General features: G+C 35.9%; 1 protein-coding gene across 8 annotated transcripts in view; it reads right to left on the reverse strand.

Annotated features, from left to right (window-relative positions):
- Nucleotides 1–8,808: 8,808 nt before the first annotated feature.
- LOC139149521 (forkhead box protein N3-like) overlaps nucleotides 8,809–13,461 on the reverse strand; it is a 56,517-nt gene continuing 51,864 nt past the window's right edge. For 6 of the 8 annotated variants that reach the window (XM_070721313.1, XM_070721314.1, XM_070721317.1 and 3 more), the window contains one exon: nucleotides 8,809–13,226. In XM_070721313.1, coding sequence (XP_070577414.1) covers nucleotides 12,749–13,226 — 478 coding nt within the window. In that variant the 3' untranslated portion in view covers nucleotides 8,809–12,748. The remainder of the gene's footprint in view (nucleotides 13,227–13,461) is intronic. The other 2 variants (XM_070721319.1, XM_070721320.1) reach the window with 1 other exon arrangement.

Here is a 13,461-nt window from a genome sequence, read left to right on the forward strand (position 1 = left end):
TTCGGATTGTCTTGCAAGGAAATTTACTAACCAGGTTACAATTTCAATGGAAAACAAACGGCTATGACACTCCATAGTCCTCTTACAGACTAGAACAAACTTGATCCCGGGGATTAGTTCCCTGACCTTGCAGATGAGATACATGAATACCTTGCCCATGTACCAATCTGAGTTATGCATTTCCAAAATGCATTGTAAGTTAATCCTCTTTCTACCAGGTTCCATTGACAAACCATAGAAATAAATACAACTTTGGAGAAAGAGGATTAAGTCGCAGTGAATTTGCTACAAAGTCGGCCATTTTTCATAAATTTTGTTTGATACGAGCTACTACTTATATTGTTTGATATGTTGAAAGATACTGAATGAATGGGTGACCATGCATATATATTCGACCCCGATTGTAGACAAATTAAATGAAACCATCGCGAAAATGAATTATTGGTCATGACCATTAATTCATTTTCGCGATGGTTTCATTTAATTTGTGCAATCGGGGTCGAGTAGTATCTCGTATCAAACAAAACTCATGAAAAATGGCCGACTTTGTCCCTTTAAAGGGGCAGGTCGTTTATCAGCTTTGTCTAAAAGCAAATTGTCCAACGTGATAAAAATTTCCATTGAAAACAAAGGGCTCAAACCATGAAAATGGTACTCAATGCCAACAACAACTAATGCGAAAACCAGGGATTGAGAACTGCCCCTTTTTAAAGACCAGATCAACAAATAAAGTAGGCATTGTACCTACTCTGTCCCCTGTATCTCTGTAGAAGTTACAGAATCAAGATTTTGATAATTACCCTAATTACATATTGTTTTAAAGCAATTAGATTTGGGCAGCCGTGAAGATAAACATCCTGATATTTACCAAGTTAGATGATGTTGGGTTTATAAATATTTGGAGGTACGGTAGTATTTGTTATTTTTATCCTTGAGAACATTCTGTAATCAGACATCACTTGAAACAGCTTCAAAACACAGGAGACAATGCAGATTAATAGTGATTTGATAAGGCTTTCATGTATCTAAATGTCAAATTGACAGTGGAATTTGCTGTAATAGTTTCTTGTCTCTCTTCATCGAAATGAACTCTTGCAAAGGAAATTCTGGTGTTATTTTTTTGTATGATTTCTCATGTTAATTATCTTTCAAATTCAAAAGACTTTCAGAGCAATTTTGGAAAGTACAGTACTCCAGGTTGTCTTATATACATACCCCTTTTAACTGCCGTGTTAGTATTTCTGCTGTTTTCGTTTTGTGTATCGACTTTGACAGCTTCTTTGTTGACAACTGAATTCATGTTTTGACATAACTTACATGCCAACAAAAGTAATAATATGGTGCACATCTTACGGCTGTGTTTACTGAGCTGAGCACCGAGTACTGCAACATGTGTCAAGAGGTCCATGAAACTCTTGTTGATACACGGAATGAAATTCCTGAGAAGTCAAAGAGTTGTGTGGCTTGCCGGAGAATTTATATCCGTAGAGGCACCAGCTTTTAAACTGCATGTGATCATGAAGAGTTGCCGTTGAGAATGAATTAAACTTGCTTGCTTCATTGTATGTGAGGAATTTAAAAGAATTTAAAAGAAATGTGTCGTGGATATTCTTTTTGGGGGTTGCTGAGTGGTGTTTATTAATCCCAAAGTTTAGCTACTTTCAGTGGGAGAATGACTTCTATAAATATGGAATTTTTTCTGTCTTCTGTCCTCACAATTACAAGTTAGCTCATTGACACTACAGGAATTCAAAAAGAACACCCAGACCAGGTAATTTAAATTAAACCAGTGATTCTTGAGCAGTAGTGAATATCAAATTTTTCAGAAACTTGAAACCCTTTTAGCTGAATCATAACTACTCAAGAATCACTACAGGGGGAATCTAAGGTTCAAATTTCTGAAAAATTTGGTATTCATTTTAAGCAAAATGTACATTGTACACAGAACCTTTGGGACACTGCTTCCCATAGAGGCAAGACTTCTTATCATACATACCAGGGTGCATTTTGTTATAGAGCCAAGCCTGTTTGGAGCTGATGCCCCGCTCAGAATATCGTATGTGCTATATGGCTGACCTGTAAGGTCAAACTACAAATGCAAGCAAATCAAAGTGAGCCATGTCCTACAGTGCTGGTAACCAAATCTTCGAAATTGTATTTACTGTGATGGAGCAAAGTTTAGGAAACAACTCACAAGTTACACAAGTGTTTGAGAAATTCTGTGGTATATGATTTAGAAAAGTAACTTAATATGATAAGGCCAGAGGACCAGTCATGAAATTCTTGGTTTACATCCACTCAAACTTTGGAAAGGTAGGCGGGTACACATACAGAAAATTTACAAGTTTAATTATTTACTTCATTGTTTCCATGTAATATGAAAGCTCATTCAAGAATCAAAACAAAACTTCATTCTTTTTCTCCTACATATTTTACTCAACAATTTGACATTCTGCAAGCGTGCATGCATTTTAAGTACATGTTATGAACAAAGATTTGTAGGCAAAAAAACTACGCAGAAAAGTCCCATAAAAATACAATGTGTGTATTTCTTCATGAAAACCTCACAAAATCTACGCGCATGGGGATGCAAAACAAAGAATTTAATCTCTTCAGCCTAATGCTTTGGAATTTGTAAGTGTTGGTGTCTATGATAGGGCATGAGTATACACAAACAGCACAGTGTTTTTATATACTCTTGAGCCGAGGAAAGGAATTCGGCTACAGCACATCCGCCTTTGATTTCAATCTTTCATCTTTGTTTGGAAATAGTAAATGTGAAAAAAGGGAGAGTGGAATAGTGTCATCTTGTTTCATCACCATGGACACAACCCATTTCAGTTTTGCTCATAAAGCGTGCTCTTGCTAAATCAACATACCCAAATAAACACCATTTCTTTTAGAAACCAAAAAACCGACGTCGTGAACAGGATGTGTAGAACACTATTGATGTGGGTGAAGAGCAGCCTGTAATTACTTTTACCTGTTCTGGCAATTCATCTTCTAAAGTAGAGGCAGGTCTGTGCTTTCAGTGATGAAGACACTGTGAAATAAGATGATTTGCCAACCTTTGGACATTTTGAATTTCAAGTCTGAGAAGCAACTGGTCCAGTTTCTTTAATATTCTGTACACGTGACTGTCACTTTCCAATGTACTTTTTAATAAAATCAGATTTGTTCAGACTTCGATGAAATGTACACATGTCTATTTTAGGAGTGTCTCACTTCCTGTGTCAAAATATATTTTCGTGAACTCCTGGGCTTGTAACTCAGAAATTTACTTTCTTAGTTGAAGGATAACCATTTTCAGAATTCTTCAAAAATTCTGTCAAAAATTCCTGATATAGAGCAAATTTTCCGGTAACCTGCAAATTTGGTTCATAGGTTCTGACAGATGATGTCGTTCAGATATTTTCAAAATAGTCTGAATTTTGCAGCACATTATGCTTGCAAGGATTCGCCCCTCATTTCTGGTCAAAAGTCTTCTTTCCAGGCTTCTTCTTTTTAATAAAGTTTTCAGATTTGGTTTTGAGGTACCCTGGGATTGACTTGTTTTATGTTTCTGGAGATCTACCCGTTATCCAGTTTTTATGACTCTACCAGCACAAGAAATCATTTTTGTCTGATTAAAATGAAAGATTTTTTGTAAATCGATCAATATGGGATGAGATTTTTTCCTCAAAAATTTTTTAATGGATGTTTAAGTCAGTGGAGTTATGTTATGTTACCTCGATATTGTGACATTGTTGTATCATCAGTTGTTAAAGGGACATAAGCTGTAACTTGTGGCAAGTTTTTAGCTTGTATTTAGTATGTGTATAAATACCAAAAAGAGCTTATTCAGTATTCTGCTTCTGTATATCAACTACCGTGTCTGACTCTAATTCATTTGTCATGCTGAAATTTTGTGTATTCTTTTTGTCAACGCAGCTTGTATGTGTGTAGTGATCATTGTTTATTGTTTACAAATGAATTCTAGTCCAGACTTGAATATAATTTTCAACAATAACAATGTAGATTATACTCATATAGGTTGTGTTGATATGCTAAATACTTGGCATTAAATTACAGTTTAGGGATTCAATGCAGAAAGTGTAGGGAAACCACAGAACAAAAGTTCTGACAAATAGCCAAAAGATAAATCTTTGCATTTATTTTTCTCTGTGATATTTGACCAAATTCACTGTTTTGTTTGCCTGTATAGGTTCTGGTTTGAATTTGAATTGGCTTTTTTCTTGATATTTGGTACGAATAAAATGTAAGTCACATTTAGCATGTGTACCTCAATTCAAAAGTGCTGAAGGAGTCAAAATTTTTGATAAAGCTTGCAGAAAATGTTGATTGTAATTAGGGTGCAGTGAAATTTTATGGTAAGTTTTATGAAATAGCTCAGATACTGATATAAACAGCAGAACATGTTATCAGCAGCAAAGTAACATACTAACTTAGGCTTTGAAAATGAAAGCAGTAGTGACACATCTCTATCGCAATGCAACTTGAAATAAGAGATCAAAGTGAATCTGAAAACTTTGCCTTGAATTTACTTATTATCAGTAACCTTGTACAAGCAATCAATTTGGTCCACTTATTTATTAGCACCCTCTAGTGTCCACTTTGGTTGTAGCTTTTGTTTTGTATTTGAAACATGCTTTAATAATAAGGGTTGTTGTCTCTGGAGAATTATTTTCATTTTTGATAGACTGACCTTGTCACACAGCAGTTATCATCATCCCAGTAGAATACTTTTGCCAGAAGTAATGAGCAAAAAAATGTCATAATTATTTAGTGGGCCCCATTTCTCAATTTCACAATTTTTTTCTCAGTTAAATCTATTACCCAATGTCATTCTGATGCTCACTTTTGAATGTTAAGCGTTTAAAATGTGAGATTATACACAAGAATGGATCAGTTTGCAGTGTGACATCTACATTTTGTGTCTTTTGTATGACTGCTTCAATTGTCATTCTGAAATCCTCAGTAATTTTTATAGGCCCTCAGTTTTTAAGTGACAAAATTAATTACTCTTGTGGGTAACTGGTGATGGAATTTAATGGCCCAGGATTGTACTTTGTGGAATTCGGTCACATCAACTCTGGCCATCAACTGAACTGTTCTCTTTGAGGTTATTACATAATAAATGTCACTTCCTGAACAGAATTGCATAACCTTGGTACTATTCTAGGACAGTACTGTGTACTACACCTGGTTAAGCCAGGGGCAGTTTATTTGAACCTTGCATACTTATGTTGGTAAAATATACCTGGTAACCATGGTGACAGGCTAGAATTTCTCTCGTTTGAAGGAGCCAAACATGTCACACTATGGCTTTACCAATACATCATACCTCTTTACACCACCAACCATTAAGCCTGAATCCAGTGGAAATGATAGCTGACAAAAAAATATGGATTCAGGATGCACGATTGATGAATGTTCACCTGTGATGATGAGCATGGGTTATTGAAGTGTCATACTGAAATGGCACTCATTGATATATTTTACATATGTAAATACAATGATATCATGCTGTCAAGCAGTAGTTGTGTTCATGGTGGGTGGGGGACTGATCAGATGGACAAAACAAGTACTTTGAGAGGTCAGCTGTGCTGTACCGTGGTATCCGTACTTCGCTTCAAGCAGTAGACAATTTGGTATGGGTCAAACAAGGCTTACCAAATCATGGTTTGACCCTCTCTCAGCCCCTCCCTGCAGTGTAGACCTCTCCTGTGCTGATTTTTACCTGAGAGTGGCAAGCGTACTGCACAGTTTGGTTGGCTCAAGTATTATAAGCCAGGTTTCTGCTACACATTGGCCTACAGGCCAGAACACTGAGGTCATAAAAGTTATTGGTAGTGCAGGTCAGAGAGATTACCTGCTTTGTGCACCAGAAATGACTTTTCTTTATATTTGGTACAAAATGTAGGTCACATTGAGCATGTGTGCCTCAATTAGATCAGTCAAATCTGCAGGGCAGACTTCATGGTTAATCATATTAAAATTGGGGAAAGAAATAATTTTGTGACAACATGATCATGACAGACTGTGCAACAATTTTCATATTTTTTGTCATTTTTGGAAGCGCCAACAGAAGCGGTTTTGAATTGTCACACCCACATCTAGTTCATCATTTTTGTGTAGTGTCTGACGACGACATGTTTACTTTATCATAGGGAACTAAATACAAAATAATATCGTTGCCAGAAGGAACACATGAAATCTATCATAAAGAACAGCTATTTTATGCTTCAGACAGTCGTATTGTCAAAAAGAAATCTGAATTGATGTCTCAGCAAATTGAGATGTATTGATAAGATGTTACTTAGGGTCTTTTAAACACACATTATCACATCTTCCTAGAGAATGTGATCCTTTCCCTACTCTGTATCAAGCTCTATGATTGGACAGGTCAGGATATTTCTGTACAAGCCAATTAAACTGTCACAAGATTTGCTAATGAAATGATCTCTGATTCAAAAAGTGCTAAACTGTGCATAATTGTGTTCATTTGAGGAAGCAAAAATTTCATTTAATTTTTTTTGGTACATTCATGTAAAGAATATCCAGTAGGAAAAAAAAAAAAAAAAAAAAAAAAAAAAAAAAAAAATATATATATATATATATATATATATATATATATATATATATATATATATATATATATATATAATATATATATATATATATATATATATATATATATATATATATATATATATATATATATATATATATATATTTTTTGTTTTTCAACGCACAACGAATGAAAAGCCCCATCTAAGAGTCAGGACCGCCCACATTGGACCGACTGATCCATTAGCTCAGTTGGTAGAGCATCCGTAATGTCTACGGGGGGTGTGGGTTCGAGTCCCGCATGGGTCACTTTTCATTCACCACTATATTTTATATATATAATATATATATATATATTTATATATATATATATATATATATATATATATATATATATATATATATATATATATATATATTTATACTTTTTTATATTTTCACACCATGACCAGTGACTTTTTTATTCTTAAGGTGAGCAATAACAGACATTTTGACCTGATACTAGTATATAGTTTCAGTATATGGCAAATGTGCACAAGAAAGTAATCAGTACAGAGAATATGGCAAATTCTGTGTTAAGGTTCTGTCATGGGACGTTGGAGAAGGGTTGTCACTCTTTCAGAAGATAGATTAATCCTTCCGGATGTGGGCATCAATGTCCGTGCATACATATCTATAAAATCTGCTGTTGATGTGAAACTGCAATGACAGTAATGTCACCGAATACAGCATGCCTTGGGAATCAACTTGAAGCGCAATCCAATTAGCAACCCTTCGTCAAGCCGGTCGCTATGGATATCCAGTGGGGCCCAGCGGCAAACATTCCGATAAACCCAAACAACGGGAAAGTCTACCCTCTTCAGGCTGACGCAGCTGTGCTGCAGGGCTGATGGCAAACAGGGGCAGGGGCCGTTCAAGCACAAATCCATTATCTGAGCTTGCAGTGACGGACTCTTGATGCTGGACATGTATCTCACTTGAGAAGTTCTGACAGTTTGATGACTGGCCAGCATTCAAAAGGGGTCAGTAGTGCAGAATTTCAGGAAATCCTGTATGAAAAACAGGTTGTTTATTGACTTTTGGTGTCAAAATTAAGCTTAACATTTTCACGTATGATCTGTTGCTGGGGAGCTATCAGATCGGATATGTTTCTGAATTATTTCACTTATGGTCAAATATCTTTGGTTGCTGTACTGGTAAGCATTTTCTCTTTCAAGGTACTTTACTGAAGACATTTTACAAGTTAAAAAAACATAGCGAGACTACGGTTTGAAAATGTGTATGAAGACTAGTAGAAGTGAATCTGTGTTTTTTTCACATGGATGGTGAAAATATAAATCGAAAGAAAACTGCACCGGAGAATACGAGTTGCTTTTCAAATACCATACGGAATGCAATATTGCAATATTGACATCTATAAATGACGGGCCATTTATACTTGAAGTTTTATTGCACATTAATGGGCAGCTGTAATATTGGCTGCCAAATATTATTGATATGACCAGTAATAAATGTGCTTCAGTCTGGTTATGGTCCTGTTGAATATGGGCCTTGTTCTAAAGGTCAATGTGGCTAGGTTAAAATGTCTTTACGGGCAGTGAAAGATGACAGAAATCACACTTGCCCTGTTGGAAATGAAATGGCAGTACCTGAGTGTGAAAAGTGATCAGGACCCAAATTACCCAACATAATTCAGTATGTTTTCCGTAATACTGTAACTAACTAGCACACAGCACGCCTTATCAATGGTCCTTGCAAAAGTAGCGGGCATGTGGTACATATTCTAATGTTAGTTTGACATAAAATAAAATGTTTTCAGCTGTACACCTTATGTCAACCAGATTGAGAATCATCCTGTAACCAGCGCATTCATTGGAGTAAAGTGTGTGTGACTTCCTGCAATTTTTGGAGATTGATAACAACACATGGTGCATTGTGTTCCCATCAATGCTCCATAATTCTCTGCAGTGCACGTCATTTGAGTAAATCTGATTATGACATTTTATTCGCCATATTGTGAAGAATTGATAAGCTTACACTTTTTAGATTCTCGTTTCCGTAGCGACGACATATTTTCTGGAAATGCAAACTGTAGCCGACCATAAAGGTAAACAGTTTGAACTCGGGGGATCTCAGTCTCAGGAATAACATGGTAAATCATAGAATGCACTACAGGAAAAGTGCAATTTTTTTATCAGCGCTTTTCTTGAGCGAAAAATACACAATCTCTGAGACAAATTTACCAAGTTTAGACTTTTTATTTCCTCCATTTTAGTATTTACATAACATGAGATGTAAGTTTCAGAAATGAGATGACAGCAAAAAGGAAACAGAAATCTACAATTTTCATTTCATCGTAAACTTTGCTCTCTCTACGTTGGCAGTTTATGTTCTACAGCACGATAAAATAAAAAAAAAAAATTCACAAAATCAATGGGCTAGGATCAACATCTTTGTACGGAAACCTGAGTACATTATAAGAATTATTCTCTTTCAATTTCCAAAATAGAAATAAAAAGAAATATGTCCAGCTCTTTGAAGACTGCTAGTTGAATAGCAAAGTTTTTAATAGTTCAATTTTCTCAGATTCAAAACCTACAAAATAGGAATGTGAACCGTGGCAGTATTAAGATTAATCTTCTGGTTTTACAATTTGGCAGATTTTGTAATGGGGATATTTTTGACTTTGGAAATAGATATATATCTTTTGCTCACTGAATAAAAATTCCAATCATCTGAAAAAAGGTGAAAATACAAGCTTACAGGTTTGTCCTGATATTTTTTGGTCAATTTTGATTACTTGACAATGGAAGCCAAAATTATTGATGAAATCCACACCATTACAGGTAACTTCAGTCTGACAGCACAACCAATAGTTCTCCACACACACTGTTGAAAGCGTGTATCGGTAATTCAATGTAGCTGCACACTCCAACACTGGGTAAAGCATTTTCTCGGTCAGGTACCCCGGAACCATGACGCTAGCCCATTGTTACAATATCACTAAAATGTACGTCACATAAGTTTCACTTTCATGTCAATTTCCTGAACCATTCCCCCTTCCCAACACAACTTAGACAAACTTAGTTCTGTATTTCCACAGCCACTGCTCATCATTGTGACTAGATAACTTATCCGTATTGAACTTTTCGACAAAAAAACCCCCAAGCAACTCTCTCATGCAACACTTGAAGCTCCATGAGAGATTATCTGAATGAAAAAGCAAAGTACATTTCAGGAATAAAAGTCTCTGATTAAAGAAATATTAAACTTATTAAACTCTTATTTTGCGGTAAATAACTAAATATACTGTCCCAATCCCTCACCTTCCTCTCTGTTCTAAAGCTTCTACTGGTTTTGGCAGTGTTACAAAGAAAAAATATCAGCAACTGAACTGCTTAATGCTTCTTATGTACCTATTGATTCTAAAGTTTGACACCGGCAGGGCTGTTAAAACTGTATCCAAATGAAAAAAAAAATTTGAAAGCAAATATGCATGTATGTACTTTAAGACCTAGCAAATTTTACAAGTACACAATCATAACTGGATTTCAATGTACACAGCTTCAAAAAAATTACCTGCCAGTTTGTTTTCTTACTTTTTTGAATCTTCAAATGTTGCCATGGATACCGACATATGGAAGTGATAGCTGCTGTTAACTGTAAGTTTTCGGCTTCAGATAGACCTTTTTTTTGGTATATTGTCCGTATGACCATGATATTAAACAAACTGTTGTCAAAGTTGTCATGGAGACCACTTCCATCTTGTCATGTATAAAACTCCCTAACTCTCTGCTTATTGGTTTGTGTTTGGCACCCCAGTTTACAAAAAAAACTGTACAAATACTTACTTTGCTGGTTGAAAAGCTGACAGGGATTTCCTGTCGGCGACAGAAAATATTTACAAAGCCATTCAGAATAAAGAAGTCTCATTGGATCTACATGTAAGATGCTTTCTGTGGTTTATTTTTGCCAGGGTGTTGATATCAGATAGAATGAAACAATATGTGGAAGCCACAGCGAGCAACGAAGTTTTTCAAACTGAAAGGGTGTCTCTAAAATGAATTTAGAGAGCTTTGGGATATCTGGTGGTAAAAAAAATTGGAGAGTCAAGCAAGCATTGGTTCTCAGTTTCCCTTTCATTGAGTTGTATTGTAAATCAGGAATAGATTTTTTATCGTCGAAATGACACTGAGCAGAAATAGAGAGGAGAGGTAAAGTGCAGGTTTTTATGACGTCTGCACTGATTTGTCGAAAATGCTGATTTTTTATTACTAGGGCAGTGGAGGATCCAATAATTGGCAGCTTTGCATCCATGCCAGATGAAGCAGCAAACTGTGGCTGTCCATGCAAAATTACACACATTTCGTATGGCTCTAGTCATTCACAAAGATGTCAACACCTAAGCCAGTCCTGCTGTACAACTCTGCGTACAAACACTATCCTAACAAGAGCGGATGAATCTCCCGTAAAAACATCTTCTCTTTTCTCAGCTTGTCCACTGGTAAGAAAGGTGCAGTTATAAAGAGACAATGATATGGTGCATGTTGATTATTTTGACATAATTACCTGTATGTGGTGATTTTTTCCTTTTTTTAACTCAATGAGTAAGAAGTTACAAAATGTCCTCGCTTATAAATGAGATGTTTATCATCGAACAAAAATGAAATGACGAAAAAAACGAGATAACGAAAACTTTTAAATCCTTATATACACAGCTTCATACTTGGATTACAATGTTTATCTATTTTGGGATAAAAATGCTGCACATATTCATTTCATTTTACTTGTCATCCCTCCCGCCTGTCTTACTGTCTGGGAGGCAGTGAATATTGAGGAAACACAGCTGAAAGTTGTAGTCTGCTCTGCTGTGTTTTTTCTTCTTCTTCTTTTTTTACAAAATCACAATCTAATGAATAAGACATGTCTGCAAAACTTCAGAATCTTCACAGAGTTTGTGTGTTGGAAAAATTTTCTGTTTGACTAACCTAACGATTAGTTTATGTTATCTCATGCTACGCAATTCATTTCAAAGTTATTTTCAAAAAATCACAGTCTCTACTTTCGTTAAATAAAAAATAGTTTCTACTTTCCATTTACTTTTGTATGGATTGCCATTTTGTTAATTAATCAAATATTGGCTGAATTCTTTCTTTGTTTCTATACAGATACTGGTAGGGCTCTCTTGCATCGTTTGTACTGTGATTATTTCCGGTAAATTTTCGACTCTTGAGAACAAGTCTCCACTAAAAAAATTTTCAGCTACCAACTACTTTCTGCACAATTTAAACTACACGAGTTCATTAGTATTTGGAAAATACTCTTAGTAACTCTATCATTCTCTCTTTCTTTGCTAACTCTAATATTCAAGTTTGTACTTCATAATCTTCACGAAAAACACCTGTCTGACAGTATTTTCCTTTTCCTGTGAATCCATCGCTTTTTGTTTAATTTTCATAATATCTTCTAAGACTTTCTATAATATTGCATCTGTGCAGTAGAAACCAGTACACATCCCGTAAGCTAAACCATTTTAATCATATATATACCAAAAAACCCCCCTAGTTATCACAGTGTTGCTAGTATTATAATACTGTGGGTAGGAAAAATGCATGGCAGTTATTGAATTTTTTTTTCAAGATTCTGTATGGATACCCGCACTTGACTGTCACAAAGGGTTTATTTTGTTTCATTAGTTTCTTTGTATTTTTTTTTTAGAAAAAAGGAAGAAAACAGTAATCATACATTGGCAATGATACTTTCCATACTAGCACCACCAACTCATACATGGCAAACTACTCCATGCATATCCTAAGTTGTTTTTTGTGTTTCACCCCTAACTTACGACAACATCCCTGAATGACTATGGAAATAAAACCCCCTTTCAAGTATACACTATGGCAGCATCAGTGATTCACTGATGTTTTCGGTTTGTTGTGTTTCGTTTTTTTTTTCCAGTGATCAAAAAATTCATGATTGAAATCAGGTGCTTGGTTCCTAGCCCCACTACTCATGAGGGTAGGGGTACTGAGGTTTTCATTGGCGCCTCTCCCTTACTTCATTTGTTCTCTCAGACTTGGGTCACTGTTTTGACAACAATTGCACTCAGCCCTTGGTTTTGTCAGGTTTTTTGGCTAGTCTCTTGTATTTTTTCAATTTTTTTCCCCGTTTCCCTTCTTTAGGAGGTTGTGGCAGTCGAGATGGCAGAGTGGTTGATATTGTTCACAGGGCTGATAGAACGTATGGGAATTGACGCAGTTTTGATTCCCGCTAGATTCAACAGAGCATCAGCGCCCTCTACGATTCTCATCTCCTCATCCATGTCGTTGGCTTGGACGAGGCGTGGCACACGTTTCTTGATCGGTAGGTTGCTGTCTTTACTAGGCTTGCCAGGTTTTTCCTCCTCTTCAAAGCCGTCATCATCGATGATGTATCCGCTGTCCATGAGATGCCCATCATGCTCCATCTCTGAATCCGTCTCATCATCGGTGAAGTCACTGACGTCGCTCTCTAAGGGGTCATCGTTAGAGGAGTAGCTTCCATTCTCTATGACATCTCCGCATGGACTCGACGTCATGCTGTAGGTGTGGTCCTCGTTGCAGGGAGGTGTTGATTGCTTACTTCTGGCTTTCATGGCTGGGGTGGAAGTCATTCTACTACAGAAAGTGAAAGCAGAAAAAAATTCTTGGCATAAAAATTACATACATATAGTCAAAACACAGATGACTAAAGGTCAAATAAAATTATTGTAAGACACTTAAAATATGCCTTGTCATATGATTTCTAAAAACTGCTACATGAACGTTTCTTCCAAAAGCACATTTTGTGATAATTTCCTCATAGCAGTTTCCAGCATATTAATCTCTTTATGAATAAACAGTTGAAGTGACG

The sequence above is a fragment of the Ptychodera flava genome, chromosome 14 (assembly GCF_041260155.1).
Source record: "Ptychodera flava strain L36383 chromosome 14, AS_Pfla_20210202, whole genome shotgun sequence".
NCBI lineage: Eukaryota > Metazoa > Hemichordata > Enteropneusta > Ptychoderidae > Ptychodera > Ptychodera flava.